Genomic DNA, 23,792 nt, shown 5'->3' on the forward strand with positions numbered 1-23,792 from the left:
CTGTACACATGACTACTTTCAATAATCAGCAATACCATTCAGCATTTTTTCATGTTATTAGATAAATATTGATGGGTTCCATAATTGTGATGTGATAGTGGTGCTATTAGAGGTACTGTAGATTAAGTTAGATAGTAACCAGTGAAGGCCCAGGTGCCAAATGCACGGCCCACTGCCTGAATGAATATTAGAATGCATGAGATGTATACTGATCGTGCTGTAGTTTGGTGAAATATGATAACAGATTAATTTGGATTTCAGCAAAGATTATTTTGTTCCATACAACCAGCTCACTGAATAAACAAGACCATAATCCACTAATATGTGTTGTGCGTAAGTGGCTGTAAGAATTTGACTCCACAATCAACAGTTTCCAAAAATAAATATATTTATATTGTCTACTGTTAGCCAAGGGAATAAATTGTCACTTGTGGGTTAAATTCTATACACACCATGATTACACCTAAAATTAAATGGTGGAAGGTGTCACAACACCTAAATTTAATATCAACGAATATGAGAAGTATATATATATATATATATATATATATATATATATATATATATATATATATATACATATATATATGAATAATCTTGCATAGATCTTGCCTTAATCTCAAAAGTCAGCAGTTTGCCTAGCATATTCAGCATAGTGACCTTTTACACTGTTTTGATGGCACAGTATTGTGGCTAAAGGGAAGAAAAAGTGAATCCCAAGCAGCAGGGTGTTGTATTGTCCACAAAGAATATCTGTAGCCTCAATAGGCTGTGGGAACTGCCTGTCCATGTTGGAAAGCATGCAGCTCCTGCTTATACCAGTCAGGGGCCTCTGGGCCATTCTTCCCAGTCACCCCATGATCGTAACCGTAGGCAACAGTCAGCTCCTCATCCTTCTGCACAGCCCTTACTGTTCGGATGCATTTTATCGACCCAAAACGGGGGTGAACAAACCTGGGGAGGGGGGGGGGAAACACTTTCAAACTCAATCACACTGTCAAATAGTCTAAGTGGTTTAGTACTTACAAATCATATTTGCAGTTTGGTGTAAAGGAGTGGTTTGCCTTGTGACCTAGTGAGGCGCAATAATGCTCCATCTGATCAAATGGCTGAGGTACATCAATCACAGTGTCCTCATCCAGTGAGATGGTGTTGCCGTTCAACGCCCAGTCTCTGTTGTCCACCTGAGGATTTATGGAAGATAGGTTCAATGAGAAGCCACACTGCAGGAAAAGGATAAACGATCATGCTAGGAGGGTCCCCACCTCTGAGTGTGTGATTCGTATTCCATTGTAGAAGGCCACCATGGTGTCTCTCTCAGCATCTGTCTTGGCAAACAGACCTTGTCCAGCTCCTTTAATCAAGGAGTCTGCCACAAACACCCTGGTCAAAAACACGTATACAGTATATCGTTAAGTCCTGCAACTCTGCTTGAGAGCACTGTGTAAAGCTGACCATCAGTACCTTTGGCTCTCGTAAGGGTCTGGCAGCAGAGCATGGGTAGCAATACAAGTGGAGGTGGACTTGTCGTGTGTGTAAACAGCACCTTGAAAAAGTTGAATCACATTTGAGATTGTTTTCAATACGCTACAAGTATACGTTACATGACACAATGGAACAACAATAGGGGAAAGTTGAAGACAATATGGAATTGACCATCTGAAATAGCTTCCACTCCTTTGGCAAGGCTTCTAGTAAGACTTTGATGAGCGTGAATCTTTGCCCATTAATAATCAATTAATCCTGACATCACAAATGTTTGGCAGGAGGGCCTGCCGCTGTTCTGTCTGTTGTGTGAATAATCAAAACTTGGCGGGAACTACAGCATCTAGCCAATCCTTGGTTGACTATTTCAATGTGATGACTTTTCCATGTATAGTGGAACATCAGTTCACAAATGCCCGTTTCATGAACAAATTGTATTTTTTCTCACCAACAAAATATTGCCAAATATTTGTGCTACACCGATATGTTATTTTTCCAGGGCCGATTCCGATTATTAGTAGTCATGGAGACCGATAACCGAAATTTGGAGCTGATACTCATTTTCATTAAGAAAAATATTGCCGTCAAAATAAAAATAATAATAATTGAAATGTCTTTAAGCATATTTTTATTGAACAACTTTTCAGATTTGCAAAATATAGATTTTTTTCTAAAACCTTGCACACTTAAGTTAAAAAAAATCCAACAAAAAAAAGAACCAGGGAGCTCCTAGGGTCATCAACTTGTCTTAAAAAATTAAACAGGAAAATAGAGCACTGTTTTCTACAGTAAATAGTTTTCTAAAATTTCAAAACTGACTGAAAATGTTCAACTTTCACTTATTTTTGTCTTTGTCTTATCTTATTTTATTTCATACAAAACAAAAGGTGCAGCGAGTTCCCAGGGTCAGCAGCATCTTGTATAAAGTTAACAGAAAATTTATTTAAATAGTTCCCTGAAGTTAACAGTTTTAAATTGATCTCCTATTGGCTGTCAGACTTTTTAAAAAGGCCAATGCCGATATCCAGCAAAATCCCGGAACAATCACAGCATCCATGCAGAATGCTCAATTGTGCTTTCAGTCATTCTTTATTTAAGAGAGACATTGCACAATCAACGTGTTCCACAGGCCAGAAATAGCTACAAGCTAATTTTCTTCTGTATTTCCTGGGCAGAATACAGTGACAGCGAAGTCCATATCGTCGCTGTCCTGTGAAAAACACTTCTCTCCAGGTATGGAATTTTTTAACATTTTCATGCTAATGCGATGTCTGTAACACGGAAACACCAGTCACGTAAAAATAAGAAAATTGAAAAAAATGGACACACCGGTAAGTGTTTTTCACAGGACAGTGACGATATACAAAAACATACCGGTAGATTAAAATCATATAGAAAACCATCGCTAAAACATTCCAGATGTACCAGCGAAAAGATCCTGTCAACAACAGTCAGAATACATCACAGTAACAACTTAAGTGTTTACATATTTACCAACATTTACCTAATCACCATCAGTGATTGATATCTTAAGTTATTACACGTCTGACGGTTCAATTTAAACTGTTGCAGACTGTTACACTCTCAAACAGTTAATGAGTTCCACATCCCCGCAGGTTTAACTGAAAAGCATTTCTGTCCAAATGCTGAGGATCTTAAGTTCACATAACAGTCCTGAGGAGGCTCGAGTTGTTCTGATTCCTGTTTCATCGCATGATTTCACCAACACTTACGGGGGGCTGTGGTGCCAGATTACGCAAGATTTAATATGCTAAAGTGAGATTTCAAGAAGAGGATGACATTTGTAAAAGTTAACAATTTGAATTTCTTAACTATGTTATAAGTGGTGAAATGAGTCTTATATTTTGAGGGACTGTTTGAACAGGCTACTGTGACTGCATTAGTTGCAAGTAGTGATGCAGTAAGTAAAATGTGAAAATATCACTGCGTGCATGTACAGCTAGGGTGCGTTGTGCGATAAATTATTTAGCACAAATGTTACCGTTTTAATTAGTTTTGATGCATTTTAGAAACACAACATGGGGTCCAGCACAACACTTAAATAATTGAATAAGTCTACTTTTTGTTTTTTTTTGGCTTTTGTCATAATTTCAGGTCGACTATGTCTTAGAAAAAAACAAAACTGACCATTTTATTGAAATTTAATGTCAAGCATGATTGCACCATCCATGCTGCTATTTTGTCCATTGCACCCTGAAGCACAGCTGCATCTTTCTGAATTGTTTTAGCATGAATGTATATCACAGCGTCATCTGCGTATATTTGTATGAGAACTTCAGGACAAAACGGGTGAAAGATCATTTACAGAAACACTGAAAAATAGCAGCTAGACCATCGTTCATGCCATGTGAGACATATTTCACACACAGATATATATCATTTGTTTTTTTGCTCTGGATTAGCACCTAGTATGGCCCCCAAGAACATGAAAAGTGTACGTGATTATGCTATTATGAAGCCCTTGGAAAGTGTCTCGGTTCCAGTTGTGGTGCGGGAAGGTTGTCTGGCACAGGTCCAGCTGCTGGGCGGAAGGTTCCTGGTTTGGTGTGCTCACCTGCCGTACGCTCCTTACCAGGCTTTGCACCAGCCACTCGCAAAAGGTGTGTATTTTCTGCCGCTGGAACGGGTTTATTCTATTTCCTTTCATCTTAATGCAACACATTAAGTTTGTGAACCAAGGTTCCACTGTAGTGTACTATCATTTTCTATTTGTGAAAACATTTTGACTGACTAAATGTCCCAAGTGTCGATGTGTTCCCCTGTAAATTATAGTATTGAGTGAGGCAGCTGCTTGCTTACCACTAGGTGTGACCTGAAAATACGGTCTTCCATTTTCAGTGAGGATCAGGGTGGCAAGGCGAGCTTGGATGAGTTCTCCCTCCACAAAACTTCCATAAAGAGCTGTGCGTCCATCAGGGTAGACATACGCTAACGATTCACCGGTCATCTCTCCCTCCTCGTTCACCTCCCCACACACACAGCCTCCATCCTAGATGTAACACAGTGCACAACAACATGTGTATATGTGTGTATATGTATATGTGTGTGTGTATATATATGTGTATATATATATATGTGTATATGTGTATATGTATGTATGTATATATATATGTATATATATATATGTATATATATGTGTATGTATGTATATATATATATATATATATATATATATATATATATATATATATATATATATATATATATATATATATATATATATATATATACACACACACACACATTTACATACACATATATTAGGGCTGGGCCGATAATTCGATATCGATATGTATCACGATTGACACGTGATCGATACCAATAGAAAATGCCTTCGATAAAACGTTTGATAGAAAAAAAGAAAAACAAACCCGATCGCAGCGTGGTGCGCAATGGAGGCAGCGCGCTTCCGCCTATAAACATGAAGAAAAAGCGTTTAAACCAAAGAAGAAGCAGCTTTTAAACCAACGAGGAAGAAGCTGTTAACTCAACGGAGCATGCTCGCTCGCGGGCCCGGCGGCAGTACGCTAAACTTGCGGGGCCGGCGGCAGTGCGCTACGCTCGCGTCCAGCGAGCGAGTGTCGTAACTTTGCTCAAATAAATGACCACTCGACTCAATACGACTCTTACAATTAAATTATATTATGCATGATAACCCTATTAAAAACCTGTGGATGGAGCCATGGTGCACAAGTAGAGGAGTTCTTGGCTTTGACATGCTAGCAGTAGTTAGCCTTATCCGACACCGGCATCGCACTCAAGGTAAAATCAAGCAAGTAAAATATGAATGGACTATGGCAATAATCAGTCCGCTAAAAAGATAAAGTAGTCCTAAGACGGTTGGTCAACGATGATGTATGCACTGCAAGAGAGTATTCGTTCACTTATATTGGATGAACATTGAATGAAGGCTAATTAATACATGTCAACAACTGCTTTGGGGTAGACCTAATGCAATTAAGCATTTACAATGCACTGATGGAGGACACATATATACACACACACACACACACACACACACACACGCGTCCGCACACGCAAACACTCAATCATTTACATTAGTGTTGTTCTGGCAGATATATTTATTGCTTCTTGAGAGCGACTTGTTGCTCAAGCGCCGCATGGTTTTCTGGACTGTGCTTAAAATTGGGCTACGAGGATTAGAACTACGAGAGCAGTCATTATACGGATGTCACTTTTATTGCGCTCGGGCAATGACTTCGATTAAAAAGATTATTACTCGCTGCTCGAGTGTCTAATAAAGGTATTTTGTTTATTTAAAATTCAGTTGTGGGCATATTTTAATGTAAATTGTGTCAGAAAAATGAATGAGAAACAGTTGGTGGACCGCTGAGATTGTCCCGTGCGGCTCTGATCGCGCTGCGTGTGTGTCGTGCTGTTATAAAACACATCCTGCAATATTGTTTTGTGAGTATATATTTATTTATGTATATTGTGCTTAAGTATATATTCCTATTTGGTTTGGTACAGCACATTTCCTGAGCGAAGAAGAAACGAGAGAGAGATGAATTAGAGCGAGGCTGTTCATGTTTGAATAAAGACAAAACAAAACACTTTCCTGCCGTGTCGGTTGTCTTTAGCAAGGAAGACGCCAGAAGAAATACATCAAGTCCAACCTATATTGTAACCCGCCATACCACGGCCTCCGAAGATAAGGAAGAACAACTTTTAGGGGTTACACTATACCAACAACGTACGACACGACAGGCAGGGGGACTCAGCCGTGCATGTGTCAGTCGAGCAATTCATCCTCATCGTGAATATTTTGAAGCAGATGTAACGCCTCCTCTACTCTAAATCTTTTTTTAAGAATGTTTTTTTTTTTTAAAAAGATGACAAGTAAAGGGTACATTTTTTAGAAAAAAATAAAAGCGAACCATTTTGAGATAGAGAGATATATAGAGAGAGATAGAGATATATATAGAGATAGAGAAATATAGAGAGAGATAGAGAGATATAGAGAAAGAGATATATAGAGAGAGATAGAGAGATATAGAGAAAGAGATATAGAGAAAGTGATAGAGAGAGATAGAGATAGAGAGAGATATATAGAGAAAGAGATAGAGAGATATAGAGATACAGAGAGAGATAGAGATATAGAGAGAGATATAGAGATATATAGAGAGAGCTATAGAGAGAGATATAGAGAGAGAGATAGAGATAGATAGATAGATATATAACTCCCCACAATAGTGTGATAATTGTATCATGAGGGTAAGAGTGGGCGATATGACGATATTAGATAAGTTAAGCGGTTTAACGTGTTCACGATCTCATAAAGCCGAAAGATTGTTTGATCATATCCATGGCACATTCTAAACAGTTTAGCTCTATGGCGGCGCAAAGCCACTGACGCATACCGGACCAACCAATCACAGCACGCACAGTGCACGGTACGTGACACTCCCCACCTCCCTGTTTATTTGTATAGAGGGAAGCTATAGCGGAAAGTCACCACTTATTACCTTGCTGAAGACATGATTCCCATTAAAACAGTGGAAAACGAGGGCTTTAAAAAACTCTTCAAAGTATTAGACCCGCGTTACGAGCTGTGTTTTTATGTTTACGTTGTTTACATTCACTGCACATTTTGATGAAAATTGTCACTATTCAAATTAAAACCTGTTCATAAAGCTGACTCAAAATGTCCTTTTTTTTCTTTTAGAGTTTTATACACATTTTAAATATGTTTTATATGTTTAACATGGGGCGGCACGGTGGGCGACTGGTTAGCACGTCCGCCTCACAGTTCAGAGGTCGTGGGTTCGATCCCGGCCCGGGCCTCCCTGTGTGGAGTTTGCATGTTCTCCCCGTGCCTGCGTGGGTTTTCTCCGGGTACTCCGGTTTCCTCCCACATTCCAAAAACATGCATGGTAAGTTGATTGGACACTCTAAATTGCCCCTAGGTGTGATTGTGAGTGCGGATGTTTGTCTCTGTGTGCCCTGCGATTGGCTGGCAACCAATTCCGGGTGTCCCCCGCCTACTGCCCGAAGACAGCTGGGATAGGCTCCAGCACGCCCCGCGACCCTTGTGAGGATAAGCGGTATCGATAATGGATGGATGGATGTTTAACATGAGGAAAATGGTCAGAAATGTCCAAATTACTCAAAAAAAAAAAAAAAAACGATGTAAAAACAGAATCATAATAAAATCATGATCGTGATTTTATTTTTAAAAAATCGTGATATGATATTTTTGCCATATCGCCCACCCCTACATGAGGGGTCATATTGTGATATTATCGTATCGTGACATTTGGATATCGTGACATCCCTAACATACATACATGCATATATACTGTATATACATATATTTTTTAAACACTCTTATGTGAATGACAGCACGGTGGCCATCTGGTTCGCACATCCACCTCACAGGACAGAGGTCAAGGGTTCGAATCTGGGCTGCGGCCTTCCTGTGTGGAGTTTGCATGTTCTCCCTGCATGTGTTTGCGTGGGTTTTCTCCAGGTACTCCGGTTTCCTCCCACATTCCAGAAACAGGCATGGTAGGTTAACTGGGCATGATAAATAGTCCCTAGATGTGGTGTGAGTGTGAATGGTTGTTTATCTATGTAAGCACTGCGATTGGCTGGCAACCAGTTCAGGGTGTACCACGCCCTATTGCACGAAAAAAGCTCTGACAGGCTCCAGCACACCCGCTCCCCTTGTGAAGATAAGTGGTTTGGATAACGGATGTATGGATGTTATGTGAATTCTACGCAGTAGGTCGGAGATGACTCACAGGGTAGTACGCCCAGCATTCCCCACAGCGGATGTTCTCTTTGTATTGGCCCTTGAACACAAGGCGACCTTCTCTATCGAACTCCTGAGCCGGCCCGTTGAGTTCGCCATCCACATACGTGCCATGCATGACACCTCCATCTTCATATGAATACACCCCCTGTCCCTGAAGAACATCATCCACGTAGAAGCCCTCCAAGGTGCTGAGTAGATAAGGCAGAGAAATGGCAGAGGTCACTCGATTAAATCACCTGAACAGAATGATGAATTAAATCCATTTGACTCACTTCATTAAAATGGCTAGGGACTCAAGTACTGAGTAACTAATGACTGGTCAAATAAAAATAACCAAAAATCTGATATTGCAGAACAGTATCACTTAATACAAAACAAAAATAAATATAATCTTCATGAAATAACAAACAATACATAAAATCTTTATTAAATAACAATTGAAGGCAAATTCAGCCCCAAGAAATGGTTGGGGCTAAACTATTTTGTTTCCACTTAACACGTAACACAGCACAGCAGGCTCAACAAGACAATGGTACAGTGGATATAAAACGTCTAGACATGCCTGTTCAAATACCAGATTTTTATGATGTTGAAATAAATGAGACCAAGACAAATAATTTCAAAACATTTTCCACTATTAATGTGACCTATAAGATGTACAACTCAAATTGATTTTTAAAAATCCTTTGGAGAGGAGAGGGAATGAGAAAACAACAGAAAAAAAATTTGGTGGAACAAGTTTGCACACCCTCTTATAAATGGTATGTGGCTGTGCTCAGACTGAAGATGACGCGACAACTACTCAGGGCTCAGGTAACGACCAATCACGGCTCAGCTTCAGAAAACAGGTCAGCCGGGATTGGATGTTACCTGAGCCCTGAGCAGTTGTGATGTCATTTTCAGTCGACAGAAATGATCAAATGGCCGTCCCCAGAGATGGCTAAAAACGGGTGGATTGACTCTTATTCCACAAACTCAATATTTATCAGAATGCCTTGTTTCAACTAGTGGGCTTGCATAGAACATTCTTGAAAAAAAATATATTTGGGTTGACTTCCTCTTTAAAACTACTTTGTAAATACAATTTATCGAAAAAGTTACTTAAGTGTAACAGAGTAAATGTAGCGTGTTATTACCCACCCGTGGCATGATGACTCTGTTAAGTTACAGAGAAAACCTTTGAATCCTAAACATTACATCACTCTGACACGTTTCCCCTTTGAATAAATAGAGTAATCCTTCAGAGCTGCTGTGAGTGAATACCCATTAATGACCTTAAAAATGTCCAACTGAAACTCAGTTAAAAATAACTTCAAATGAAAGTACAGTACCTTCCATCGAAGAAAAAGAATTTGCCCTTCCCATTTTTCTCTCCGTGTGTAAAGTGTCCTTCAAAGCGATCACTGGATGAGTAGGTCACTGTGCACTGTCCATGAGGTTGTTCATCTTCATCCAGCGGACCTGAACACAGTCAATTATTGAACTTAATGAATAATTATAAAACATGAACATAATGTAATAATACACAAGTTTTCCACCACTGACTTGCAATGTGCACTTTCACGCCAAAATGACCAGCAACATGTAATGTGTTGTTGCCTATTGTTGTTTTCACAAAGCAGTAACATTTATTTAAATCAGGCAGATGACAGCTAATGGTAGAGAAAAGAGACCCAACTTATTCAAAAGCGAAATGGAGTAACGTGAACCAGAGAGTATTAACGATTAGGGCCGATTGGGGACCTAAATCACGATCTCAGACAATGCGATTTCGAGACAGTCAAAGCTACGTTTTTTTGGTTTTTTTTTTTTAAAGGACTCTTATCCCCCATGCTGACCAATCAGTGACATGCTACTGTAGACCCATCACACTAACCAGCGCCGAACTGACTGCAACTGATTGCTCATTCTACAGGCCAATCAGTTTGATGGGTGTGGACACCAAAATATTGTGTAAAGTTCTTGCCAAAAGCTTAGATCCCCATATTCCTTGCTTGGTGCACAGTGATCAAAATGGGTTCATACGTAGTCGTCAGGGATTTCATAATATTAGGAGAGTCCTTAATGCAATTCACTCCCAGTATAACGTTAGCGATACAGCGCTATTGTCTTTAGATGCTAAACAAGCATTTGATAGGATTGAATGGCCTTATTTGTTTAATTTGTTACCAAGATATGGATTTAAGGGGAAATGTTTGAATTGGATACAATTATTGTATACAACCCCTACAGCAAGTGTTAAGACGTATAACAATTTGTCAAGCCCGATTAAATTGGAACGTTCGACTCGTCAGGGCTGTCCTCTTTCCCCACTTTTGTTTATTTTGGCCATAGAACCTTTAGTCGTCTGTTAGAGCTGAAGCCACATTATCAGGCATAACAATTTGGGGTTATGAACACAGGTTATCATTATATGCGGATGATGTGATCTTTTTTTTTATCAAATTTAGCTAATAGTATTCCTGCATTGTTACATTTAATAGAAAAATTTGGTGAGTTTTCCGGGTATAGAGTTAATATTGCAAAACCTTTACTTTTTTTAAACAAAGATGAAAGAATTAATCCGGTGATAAGTACACAGTTTTTCAATGCGAAGGAGGGCTTTACCTATCTTGGAATTATGATCACCCCCCAAATTAATACGGTGATTGAGACAAATTACAACCCGTTGATGAAAGAGGTACGTGAATTACTTGATAAATGGACAACAACGCCTCTATCAATGATAGGAAGGATAAACCTGATCAAGATTCTTACCAAAATGTATCTATTTGTTTCAGTCAATCCCACTACCACTGTCTAAATCATTTTTCAGATAAATGAATAGTGTGTTTAGTAGGTTCATTTGGAATAATAAAAAATCTAGACTCAGACTTAGGCTAATGTATATGCCATATGATATGGGAGGATTACAGCTGCCCAATTTACAGTGGTATTATTGGGCCGCCCAACTACGTAGCGCTATGTTTTATTTTCTTGCACAGTCTCCTGATTGGTATGTTTACATTATGTTACCTTTTATGTTTACGTTAACTGCACATTTTGATAAAAAATGTCACTATTCAAATCAAAACCTGTTCATAAAGCTTAGCTGACTCAAAATGTTTTTTTTTCTTTTAGTTTTATACATATTTTAAATATGTTTTATATGTTTAACATGAGGAAAATGGTCAGAAATGTGCAAATTATTGTTTTTAATTAAAACACTTCATTTCGTCAAATCTTGGCCAGGGTTTGCATGTGCCGCTATCCTGCCTTGAGGATGTTGTGCTCAAACATACGGTACACAGGAGACACGGCAAATTCCACTTCTGTATACAACACTCATCTCGCATGACAAGGAATCTAGTCATGACAGAGTGAGAGCATGGAGTTTAGATATGAAAGAAGATATTGGGGAGGATGAGTGCGCAGCAGCTTGTCTGAGGGTGCAATCAGACTATAAATACTTGTATGAAACTGCTACAACATAAATGGCTAATGAAGACCTACATAATTTCTGAGAAACTCAATAAATGGTCCCCTGACATTCCAGATACATGTGTAAAATGTTTGACAGCAAAGGGTACTTTAATTCATTGCGTATGGGAATGTCCCAAATTAAGGTCTTTTTGGAAATCTGTTGTTTGTATTTTAAGCAAAATCACAAGGATCCAGATACCCTGTATAGCAAGACTTTGTGTTTTAGGTATATATCCGGAGGGCTTTTCTGCTCATGCCAAATCCAAGACTTTGATTAACTTTGGGCTCCTGCAGGCCAGGAGGATGGTTGCGTTGTCCTGGAGGGAGATTGGGGTGTCCTCCATAGAATCCTATCTTAAAGAAATGGCAATGTGTCTTACACTGGAAAAATTGACCTATGCGATTAAGGGTAGAGCACAAGAGTTTGAAGACATATGGACACCGCTTATGGATTACCTCAAACAACGTTGATTTATAACTGAAGCGGTGACGTTTCATTTATTTATTTATTATTATTTTTAATTCTTATTTATTATTTTGGAATCCCATATTATTTTCTTCTATTTTTATTTCAGATTTTTGTGTCGTATATTTGTATTCCACTCAGTTGAGTGAAGTTTGTTCTGGGTTCAAATCAAAATCAATAAAAAAATATTGTTGAAAAAAATTAATAAAAATACAGCGTTAAAAACTGGTTAAAAAAAGCATTGTGTCTACGTCACTGTGTTGCCCGTGCTTCATGAAGGCAGTCATTTCTTTTGTGGCTGCTGGGCAATGTTAGGCACTAAACTAGCTTGCGCAACAGCAGCATGGACTTAATACCATATCGTTTCTGTCCTGTGAAAAACACTTTCATTTTTTAAATTTTTACGTGAATGGGGTTTCCACGTTACAGACATCCCATTTACGTGAAAATTAAAAAAATATATATACTAAATTGGAGGTACGTATTTTTCACAGGACAGCGATATGTTAGTCTGTGCACCAGCAGCAACAACAAACTGCATGATGCGGATCCTCTCCTTCCTGGTGACAAATAAACTACCCCACTAAAAAGTAACGTTTTCACCGAGGAGGCGAACGAGAAATTGCCAAGCGTGGTAATCGTTAAAGGGACGGTGGTGACGGATGGCCAGTTTTCACTAACAAGTTCATTTTATATATTTTTTGATCAGGAAAATGGAAAGCGTTGTCATTTTCTATTTTATCAATAAATTTGGGAGAAATTAGGAAATAAGTGAGTCCATGAATAACGCCTCTTGTTAATGAGGAGAATGGCCGCGCCCCCTACCGTTCTATCCTTGTTCGGAGTCACGGGAGGAACCGATTACAAACTCTCCATTGGAAATCATTGTACTTTCATTGCTTATAACGTCCAAACGCTTGTTCGATGAGGTCTTACCTCACTCTCACGCCGCTTCACTCACGCCGAAGCTGGCGGCTGCAAGGGGTGTCGGACAACGCACGCGACTGCTTGGGAGGCAACCGCGCTACATGAAGACGTAGGCTCATGTTCACCTCCACACGCTGCACGGACAGTAAGGAGCTAATGTTGTTGTGCTAACGCCTTTTGTTTTAACGGCCTGAAGCTAGTTGTTGCTATTAGCTGTACTGTTATCCTACAGTTAGCTGGGGAGGGGAGGGAAGGGGGAGGTGGTAAAGATCCATGCTTGCCTGATTGCTTGCCCACTGCCAGTTGCCGTCCGCCTCCCGAGAGTTGACACTAAATGTTACAAATATAACCAGTCGGGGCTCGTGTGCGCATTCATGCTCTTGTCCGCTTCAGCCTGTGTAAGTGGAGAAGCGATCGCCACAGTATTTTTGATTTTGTGGAGGTGGTCATGATGAGATCACGTTTTATGTCAATAAATTCAAACTATTGTGCAAAACACTTTTATACTTTCACAGGTTGAAGTGGACAAGAGAAGTAATGTGCATTTGCATTTTGGTCGCAATCGGTCGCCGTTTTAGACAACAGAACTAACAAAGCGAGCAATATTACCACGCTTGCCTCCCTCCCGTGACATAGACAGCTGAGACCGAAAACATAACACAAGCCACGCCCCAAAAAGGGGCGGGGAAATTTGTCATAAGCCTAATAACAAAAAAAAGCCCTTAAATCACTACAGAGTATTTTGGGCGGAGCATTTTAGTACTGATGTCATTTTTACATGCAAACCTATTATATAAGTGCCAATGTTAAGCTCATCCAAGTGTCCCTTTAAAGTGAAATGCAGAGTCGGGAAAGACAAGATAAGCGCTTAGGTGTGCAGTAGACTTTTCACAGAAGTTTGGATGGACCGGCGTTAGGGCAGAAAGCCAGCAGCTATGAACAGAAATTTAGCATTACAACCAGTAGGTATCTAGACAAAAACTAAGACGATGGCTACATTAGCAATTTTACGCTAACTGTTAGCGTGTTCTGGTGTTAGAGTGTGGGCTAAAATTGATGAAGAGCTCCATGTCAAACATATATTAAATATTTATAATATCACCAATGCTACTTACTAGGGGTGTAACGGTACACGTGGATGTATTAATACATTTCGGTATGGCATGTTCGGTTTGGTCTGCCTTGCGTAGCGTTTCTGAGTTTTTATTATACGCATGGGCGCTATTGACTGTTGCATGCGGGAGAGGAGAGTGGCGACACAAAAGAGAAGCCAGTACGCCAGAAGCCATGATAAATCATAAATGCAAGGATAAATGGCATTTCAAGAATATGTTTTGTGCAAGCCTACTAGTTGAAACAGGGCATTCTGATAAATGCCGTTTATGGAATAACAGTTACTCCCGTTTTTAGCCATTTCAGGTGGTGGCCATTTTGTCACTTCTGTTGACTGAAAATGACATCACAACTGCTCACAATGACCAATCACGGCTCGGATTCAGAAAACTGGTCCTGCCGTGATTGGTCGTTGTGAGCAGTTGTGATGTCATTTTCAGTAGACAGAAGACAAAATGGCCGCCCCGCAGCCGACGCCAACACAGTACATCAATCGTTACTTTCCAATGTACAACAGCTATCTCTTTTCTTCGTTCTCCTATCCTCCTCTTGCTCGCAGTATGATGCATTCATGAACCTTGGAAACATCACAACTCAGCAAAACACAAATCCGACCACAACACTGATAACCCAATTCGTTACAATATGGTGTCGAACATTCAAAGATTTCAATGCCTAAAAAGTGTATATAATTTCATCAAGACTTTTTAAAGTTACTGTAGTTTTTTCATTATAAAAAGAGTTTTAATATAGTTAGCAATAATTGTAATTGTTATTGTATGTATTGTTTTCATCACAAAAAGTGTGTATTTATTCTGTAATGACAACTTGTCTTTAACTTGAATAGTTAGATGTGTCACCGGCTGTTGCTGCTGAGTGTTTAAAGAGTTCAGTGTCTTAAAGTGATCATCCGGCCGGGACGGTTCATTTTTCAAAGACAAGCTCAATTTATGTATTTTTTTTTCTAATCAGGAAAATGATATCATTTTGCATTTTAACTTTATCAATTTGTTTTGGAGAAATCGGGACTAAACGAATGAGTTCAGAACTGCCCACAAAAAAAATGAGCCATTTGGCCACACCCCCTCCCTTCCCTCCAAGCCTCGTGTCACGAGGGAGAGCGATTACATTTTGTCATTCAAAGTCGTTGTAAATAACATTGCTAATAATGTCAAAATAGAAGGGATCAATCGGCTCCAATACATGTAGATATCTCTACTTAGGCCCACTTCAACCTCTGAACAAAATCACTAAATGATTAGCCTTTCCACGTGTGACCAAAAATAGCAAGAAATGAGCAGCCTACATGCAGCTGAGGTGCACGTGTCACATATGTCGTTTCATGTCATAAATCACCAAGACTCAAACACATTGCGTTCCGAGAAGCTTTTTCGTCAGCTGAATTGCTCATAGGGTTAGAGATTACATTCAAAGTGTTAGCTTGACTTACTTTTTCTCAGAGTTCCAACTCTGCGTGTGGTCCGGTGTTCTTATAGTTCAACTTTAACACTTCGACAAGCGACCTCCGGGGCTTGTATTTATCCGAAATTGACGCACACAGGCCGACCCTTCTCTCACGGCGATGCCGCTGTATCTCTGGCTGGACAAAATTAAAGCGTACGCCGCAACAGACCTCCTCTGTAGCAAACACGATGCTGCTGGCTGGTTTACCAGCCGTGGCAAACACGGCTGAAGGTAGACACTGAGCATCTTGGCTGCCTAGTGTATACCTCCATCCATTTTCTCGAATCGGCCACTCATTAGCGATCACACGCCGCACCGGTAATGCCTAGCGGAATCTCTGGCAGAACATCGGCTACTGGCTGACCGGTGGTGGCGAGTGCATGAGCGGGCAGCTCGTCCCAGTGGCGGCGAGTGCATGAGCGGGCTGCTCGTCCGAGACACGAGCTCACACATCGATGGACGGTAAGAATAAGATTTTCTTCTAACTTGACTGTTAGAAATTGAAAGCTAATTCTGCCTTGACTAGCCGCGGAAGCTAGGCGAGCTAGCGGGAGCTGCTTCGCTGCCTATGGGAAAACAACAAAGCGTTTGCATCGCTAAATTAAAACTACGATCAATTGTCACTAAAGTTCATATGCACATACCTGGTATTGTCCACTCTAACCGGTAATTTAAAAAAAAAAAAAAAAAAAAAAAAAAAAAAAAAAAAGATCGGCACAATATTTTTGATTTTGTGGAGGTGATAGTGGGTTTTTCCTAATAGGAGCTCACATTTGATGTTAATAAAAACTATATTGTGCCGCCCGCTTTTATATTTTCACAGTTTGAAATGGACAAGAGTAGGAATGTTCAGATGAACTTTAGTGGCAATTAATCAATTTCAGACACTAGGTGACGAACCAAAACAAGGATCACTGATAAAAATGCTTGACAATGACGTAGAGACAAAGAAAACCACGCCCCAAAAGTGGGCGGGCAAATTTGTGGCTTTAGTCATCACAAAAAAGCCGGTAAATCACTACAGATTCTTTTAGGGGGGTGAATATTAGTGCTGACATAATTTTTTCATACAGACCTATTATAAAAGTGTTGATGTTCAGCCCAATCAAGTGTCACTTTAATAATTTACAAAATTAAGAGGCCTTTATTGTTGGTGTATTTTTTATTCTGTTGAGATTTCTTAGAATATCACCCGAATGGTTCACTTTTATCTATTTTATCTAAAAAAAATTACCATTTACTTGCCATCTTTTCAAAATAAACAGATTTTTTTTTAAAATAATTTTTATTGTAGCAAAAATATACCGAACCGAAGTTTCCAAGAAACCGAACCGAAATGTGATTTAGCGTACCATGACACCCCTACTACTTACACTATTTTGCACGACAGAGAACTGAGTTTTGAGTTTTACAAAATAGGTGTCAAAATTATTATTTGTATTCAATTTAGCTTTGCCAAAGGACATTGTTTTTATTTGTTAAATAATTTCATTACATGAAAAAGCAGACATGTTTTCATGAAAATGCAAAGTCTGAATGAAATGAAGCAGAGAAAAGAATGAATATGATACTTTCTGACCCATTTTAACAGGAAATATTTACCTTTTCACATTTAAATAACCCAATCACAAACACTCCAATTATGATTTTTACACGCACCAGTACTGTTAAGACCAAAAGATTCAATTAATACCATGGTATGAATTTCAGGTCATTGCTAAGCCCTCAGACTATGAAACTGTTCAGTCTCTAGCAAAGATATGGGGAAAATATTGATATATAACCTTACATTTATGTACAAAGAACATGGATTACATTAATGTAAAACATTTTTCCCATTGCTATACAGAAACTTGCATTAGGCTTAACTATTTTATTGAACATTCTTTGGCCAAATTCAGTTTAAACGACTTTTATATTCAAACATGTTTGTGGTGTGTATTATACTTTTAGTGAAAAAATTTGAGAACCTTTCAAGTAAGTGAGGCAATGAAAAGCGATTTTTTTTTAACAGCCAACCCCACCTTCAAATAAAAATAACTGTGAAGCACTGCCCCCAGGGGTGTCAAACATTTTTTTTTGTGACGGGCCACATTGTAGTCAGGGTTTCTTTCGGAGGGGTGTTTTGACTGTGAACCCAAATGAATGTATGATTGCCTCATATTACACAAACATAACAATTTGATTAATAACTAATTTTGAAATCAGAGGCCAATAAAAACTGTTTACTCATATATTACATTTATTATCCAAGAGTGATTGGTAACAATATTCTTTGAAAGTGAAGTCAATTAGCAATTTTGATATTTTAGCAAGAAACAGTCGATGAGTTTGACACCAGTGCTGTCGCGAGAGAAAAGCAACCCTGGCGCAGACTGTGCCTGCAGGTTGACAGCAGTTGAGAAACTCTGCTCTACTAAGTTTCGAGCCAAACACGTGACATTCTGATGAGATATCCGCAACATATGCTGCGATTTGTGTTTTAGAAGCCACGCTGTTTATCTACCGTTTCTGTGAAATGTGCGTTTGTGGACATTACGTTCACAACATAACTAACATTTAACAATCAAATTCCCCACGTACTGTATCCTGTATGTAAAACCGATCGATAAAACAAGGTATCATGTATTCATTGAGCGATAGCGTTCCTGCACAACTCACAGCACAGCACAGCACAGTCCTTTGCGTGTCTTCCACGTTTTTGTGAAGCTGCAGCGGAGCCTGGGAGAAGCCAGGCCCCTCTCACGCCCTGTCAGCTGGGCTTCCTTGTGAAATCGAGGCCCTGGCGCGTCGTGTTGCCGTGGGGGCCCACTAGCGAGCGGACGGGCGGAGATTCGCGGGACATTTGTCACCAATAATCGCAACGGTGTAAAATGTTTCATTGAAATAAGGTGGGATCTCTATTGCCTTACCTTCCACGACCTCATCCACGTTCTCATCCTCGCTGTCCATCCCGCAGGACGTCGCTGCTAAGTGGTGACCAAAACACAGCTCCCACAGCTATCCGCCACGCGTGGGGCGTCGCCAGAATATGGCAAAGCCGTACGACAGCTGGGACCACTTTTGACAACGAAGCATTGAATTGCGAGCAGAATGCGTATACTGTTGTCACGAGTTGTCAGTGGACCACAAATTACGCATTTGCTGATAACCTCCCCCCCATTAAGAGTTAGTTTTTTCTGCCGTCAAATTAACAGCGCGGACATCACATATCAACCTCTGAGAGAAATTATGCGACAAAAAATATTAAATGAACTGATCAAGAATCATCCAGATTAGAGCCTGGTAACCTGATCTACGACCAGAAGTGTTGGACCTCAACACTAGTGGGACTAGTACACGCTTTGAGAAATACTGCAATTGAATAAAAAAAACAACAACAACAAAAAACAGAATTTTACCCAAGATCTGATTGTGTTCATGCCATTTTCAAAATAGTTAGGAATTAGTCGTGAACTACAGAAAATGTGATGATATAATTATACTGGTACATCAGTATATTTCATCAAAGTATGATCATTTTTTTATTTTCGCATTAGGTTTTTATCCATATGCCGAAAGGATAACAAATATTGTTTTACAATTTTGACTTAGTGGCGTCATCTTGTGGCTGCCAATGGCAGTTCAACACACAGTTCAAATGTAAAGAAATGCCCTCTTCCTCTCCACTTCTGCCATGTAAAAAAATGACCAACACATATCTGTGACTTTCCTGCATTATACTTTTTCCGGCCTAGATCATAAATGTATTTATTTATTCAAATGTGAATTCTACCCTCCGTTCCTTTTCAAGAAAATGATCTGGTCGACAAAATTCATATTGTTTGCCATGATGTGCAGTTTGAGTTTATTTTATTTTTGCATGGTGTATTCCAGACAAAGCATTTAATATTTCGTACGGTAATGAGGGACCAAAAGGAGTAAGTAGGCTGAAGCATAAGCTTTAGATGCCTAGCCCACCACACATCATGCAGTACGCAGGGGTGTCCAAACTTTTTCAATTGAGAACTGCATATTAACATGAAAAGTGCACGTAAAGTAGAAATAAAAAACAAGATTTGATCACCCCTGCAGTACACCCAGGGGGCGGGGTGGCCATCGGGAAAGTCGGGTAAATATTTGAATTTTCCCAAACGGCTGGTGTATTTTGGTGCCATCACGGTTGCTAGTGGCATGCAGCAGGTGTCAAACTGATTTTTGTTGCGGCCATATCGTAGTTAAAGAGGAAGTCAACCCAAACATATTTTTTTCAAGAATATGTTCTTTGCAATCCCTCTAAATGAAACAAGGCATTCTGATAAATATTGCGTTTATGGAATAAGAGTTAATCCAACCGTTTTTAGCCATCACTGGCAGCGGCCATTTTGTCACTTGTGTCGACTGAAAATGACATCAAAACTGCTCAGGGCTCAGGTAACGACCAATCACGGTTGACCTGTTTTCTGAAGCTGAGCCGTGATTGGTCGTCCACGGCATGCTGTTGACACACACACATACACATCAGCAGTTATGATGTCATTTTCAGTCGACACAAGTGACAAAATGGCTACCCTCTGAGATGGCTAAAAAGGGGTGGATTTTGCTACTTAACTCATATTCCCACAAACGCAATATTAATCAGAATGTTGTGTTTCAACTAGTGGACTTACATAGAACATTTTCTTGGAAAAAAAATGTGTTTGGGTTGATTTCAGCTTTAAGGTTTTCTTCGAAGGGCCATTATGAGTGTGAAGTTCACTGTGTGAACTCAAATGTATGATTGTCTCAGATTGCACATCGCTGGTGTCGGGCCTAAACCTTGTGCCTCCGAAATAGTCACTTTTCAGGAGATCACAAAAATGACAAGTTTGTTCAGTCATTACCATTGCATCATAAAAGGGAGCAAGCCATTTTCAACACTTTAGATCGGTCAATAATATGTAAAAGTAACACAGGCGCGTGTGGACTAACCAATAGTATAGATTTTTGAAAAAATGTGATTTATGAGGTTTTGGCCTGACACCAGCGATATACACAACAAATCTATGAATAACTTGATTTGAAATTGGAGACCAGTAAAAACTGTTCAAATATCGTTACATTTATTTTAAAAGAGGGGTTGGTAACAAAGAAATGTTCGCAGTATCGAACCATTTTTTAAAACTGAAGATAATTTTGGTATTTAGCAAGATACAGTTGATGCACCTAATTTGCTTTGGCGGGCCACAAAATGTGGCGGGCCGGATCTGGTCCCCGAGCCTTAAGTTTGACACTGCCTTCTCACGATGGGCAAATTTGCACATACAAAACAATGATATTGGGATGAGTGAGGAGATTTTTATGGTTTGTTGTTAAGGTTTCAGTGGTGGACATTTAAAGTGCTCTTTAATTAAGTTGAGATGAGTTGAGAGTATCAGTCTAGGGCAGGAGTGGGCAAACTGAGGGCTGCGCCTTTCAAATGTGCAAGATACCTCTCATCCGGGTAGTATGTTTGTGTCAATGAATATGCAAGATGCAGCGTTTTACACACCTGTTCATACAAGTCCTCTCCTCACGTTTTCCCCCGACTCCATGCTCAAAACTAAGTTATTTTCTTTCCTTGTACTGTACAGTTGTTTTTCAAGAACGCAAAGGCCTGCCGCCTGCTGCGCGATGACTTCGATCCCAGCTTGAAAGAAATATATTTTAAAAATCAAGAGGAAATTAGTGGAGAATGAGAACAAAGAGAATAACTGGGATCAAATTGATTATTTGAATGTACCTGACATGTAATGGTCACTACATTTTGGCCACAAGCTTTCGCTATTTTTATTATTTTTATATTTATATTTTATTATGTGAACCAATGAATGTGGTCATGGGTAAGTATTGTTCTAAAACTCAATGTATACAGTATATATTGTAACTATGGCAAAGGCACGCACCTTCCAGCATGGCTCATTTGGTGGGGGAAAACAGTCCTCTCAGTGTCGGCCCCGGTGTTGGGCCAAAGTACTTAACCGACAAAATCTGTATCCCTCCCCTCCAATCACCAAAAGGTGAACCACAACCATCAAGTGACTTACTCTCTGTATTACTGGGATCATTATGAGTAACTGTAGCAAATATGAGCAGGATCCCTTTTTCCTAGGCAAAGTTACTAGGGGATACAGATTCTGGCAGGCCATAACAGTCTGCTAGTACGTTGCCCTGCTAGCATTTTGCATTTAATAATTTAATAAAATAGTCATTGCAAAATAATGCAAGGTTATTTTAAGAGGAAACAACTTCCTCTTCCGGGTTGTTTAAATGTACATTGGCACTGGTAGAGATTTTTATGGTCTAAAGATGTCCCACACAAGGACATACTTTGATGCAAGGGATAAGGTACTAAATGTTAACAGTTCACAAAACAAAATTGCTATGCCGGATTACACACGTAAAACTGGGCGTGTTTCTGTCAGTCAGTGAAATGGCATCCTGACTCCGGTGGCATGGTATTACATATGTTGACCCACTATTGTATTACATGTGTTGAACCACTGGAGGGCAGACAACGTCAGTGCAATGTCACAAAATTGTTGTGCAGGCAATCAATGAAGGCGGCTTTGTGGTATCGTAGAAGACAATAGTGGTCTTGTTTTTTAAAAGAACCCAAAACTACACGTTCAGTCGGTACTCGACTCGGTTAGAGACAAATAGAGGGACGGACGAAAACCCACTTTTGTCCTTGCTTAAGACTTCTTGTCCTCCATCCGTCCATCCACAAAATGTCTGGTTTTAGATTTCATTTTTTTTAGTTGCACAAGCTCGGCGAGCCGGCCGTAGTTTGCCCATGCCTAGTGTAGTGTGTGCAGTAGTGAAAAAAATCACCACTAGAGGTCTGTAAACAGCCTTTTTTTCTTACTAATACAGTAGTTGTGTTGTATATACAATGAAATCTTAAACAGGCATGAATATTCTTTTCAATGAGTCAAAGGTTGATTTACTGAGGTTGGTCAGGCCACATGCAATTGTAATGTAATACTGTACTTAAAACAAATGATAAACTTTAAAGAAACCAATTATGTTTGCAAGTACTGGTATGTTGGGGAACCCTTACATCCATCCATTATCGATACCGCTTATCCTCACAAGGGTCGCGGGGCGTGCTGGAGCCTATCCCAGCTGTCTTCGGGCAGTAGGCGGGGGACACCCTGAATTGGTTGCCAGCCAATCGCAGGGCACACAGAGACAAACATCCGCACTCAAAATCACACTTAGGGACAATTTAGAGAGTCCAATCAACCTTCCATGCATGTTTTTGGAATGTGGGAGGCGGGATCGAACCCACGAGCTCTGAACTGTGTCACCAATGTCGTTTATCAGATGAAAGCCGGCACTGTTTTGAGCCTAGAAAAGGCAACAGGAAGTTGGAAGAAGCGCCTATGGGGGGGACGGGCAGAGGAACAATGCTACCGATCGAAAAATCGGCACCCTCATCCAAAGAATTACACCCTTTGGATTGACTGGGCAAAACCAGAGGTAAGGGTTTATTGGCAATGACTTTTATCAATGGGTTTGTGTAAAAACAACTCTCACTGTGTATTTGGGTTTTGAATAATATGGTGTGTATCCTTTCGTGGGCTTCCAACCTCCCAAACCACCCCCAAAAATATGCTTCTTGAAGTTAACACAGTCACACGTGCACACGCGCGGACAAACGCGCACACGCATGAACGTGGCTGTATGAAGCACAATGTCACACATTTTTTTCAAATTGTAAAAAGATACTTGAACATACATTGTTTTTTTACATTAAAGTTGCTTTTTTTTAGAATCGGTTTTTTTTACAAGAAAAGTACTGTTTAAAAGTGTCAAAAGCAAAAAATATTGGTGTCAAAGTTGAGGTTTTACTTGAAATAAGTCTTCACAAAACTCTCGATATCTCCATTGTTTTGTTTTTTTCAGAAACCGGATTTGCTGTGAAACCTGCATATGTTCTCCTGCCAATTATTCAAGAACAAATGCTAGAAATAAACTTTTGTTTTCTGATGAAAGAAGAGAGTCTAATCTTTCTTTTGGTAGGTCTCATGTCTATATAGTCATAAAACACAATATTCTCTGGGCCTTCAAAGA

The 23,792-nt window shown here is 39.7% G+C and overlaps 1 protein-coding gene and 1 long non-coding RNA gene across 3 annotated transcripts; one reads left to right on the forward strand and one right to left on the reverse strand.

Annotated features, from left to right (window-relative positions):
* Positions 1–365: 365 nt before the first annotated feature.
* On the reverse strand, positions 366–19,030 carry setd7 (SET domain containing 7, histone lysine methyltransferase). 2 transcript variants are annotated; one of them, XM_086023943.1, is made up of 9 exons: positions 18,629–19,030; positions 9,616–9,745; positions 8,271–8,472; positions 4,878–4,919; positions 4,306–4,495; positions 1,465–1,546; positions 1,266–1,383; positions 1,027–1,184; positions 366–954 (listed from the first exon to the last, which is right to left on the reverse strand). In XM_086023943.1, exons 1-9 carry the CDS (start codon positions 18,666–18,668, stop codon positions 762–764), a joined length of 1,155 nt encoding a protein of 384 aa, XP_085880069.1. In that variant the 5' UTR covers positions 18,669–19,030; the 3' UTR covers positions 366–761. The 2 variants fall into 2 exon arrangements, with proteins under 2 accessions (XP_085880069.1, XP_085880070.1); XM_086023944.1 differs by lacking the exon at positions 4,878–4,919 and having other exon boundaries at positions 18,629–19,024.
* Positions 15,698–23,738, forward strand: LOC147152345 (uncharacterized). Its single transcript, XR_015085743.1, has 3 exons — positions 15,698–16,178; positions 23,043–23,198; positions 23,625–23,738. It is a non-coding gene; the product is annotated as an uncharacterized LOC147152345 (long non-coding RNA).
* The last annotated feature ends 54 nt before the right edge of the window (positions 23,739–23,792 follow it).

The sequence above is a fragment of the Filicampus tigris genome, chromosome 2 (genome assembly GCF_054856515.1).
Source record: "Filicampus tigris isolate MCC_2025a chromosome 2, RoL_Ftig_1.0, whole genome shotgun sequence".
Lineage (NCBI taxonomy): Eukaryota > Metazoa > Chordata > Actinopteri > Syngnathiformes > Syngnathidae > Filicampus > Filicampus tigris.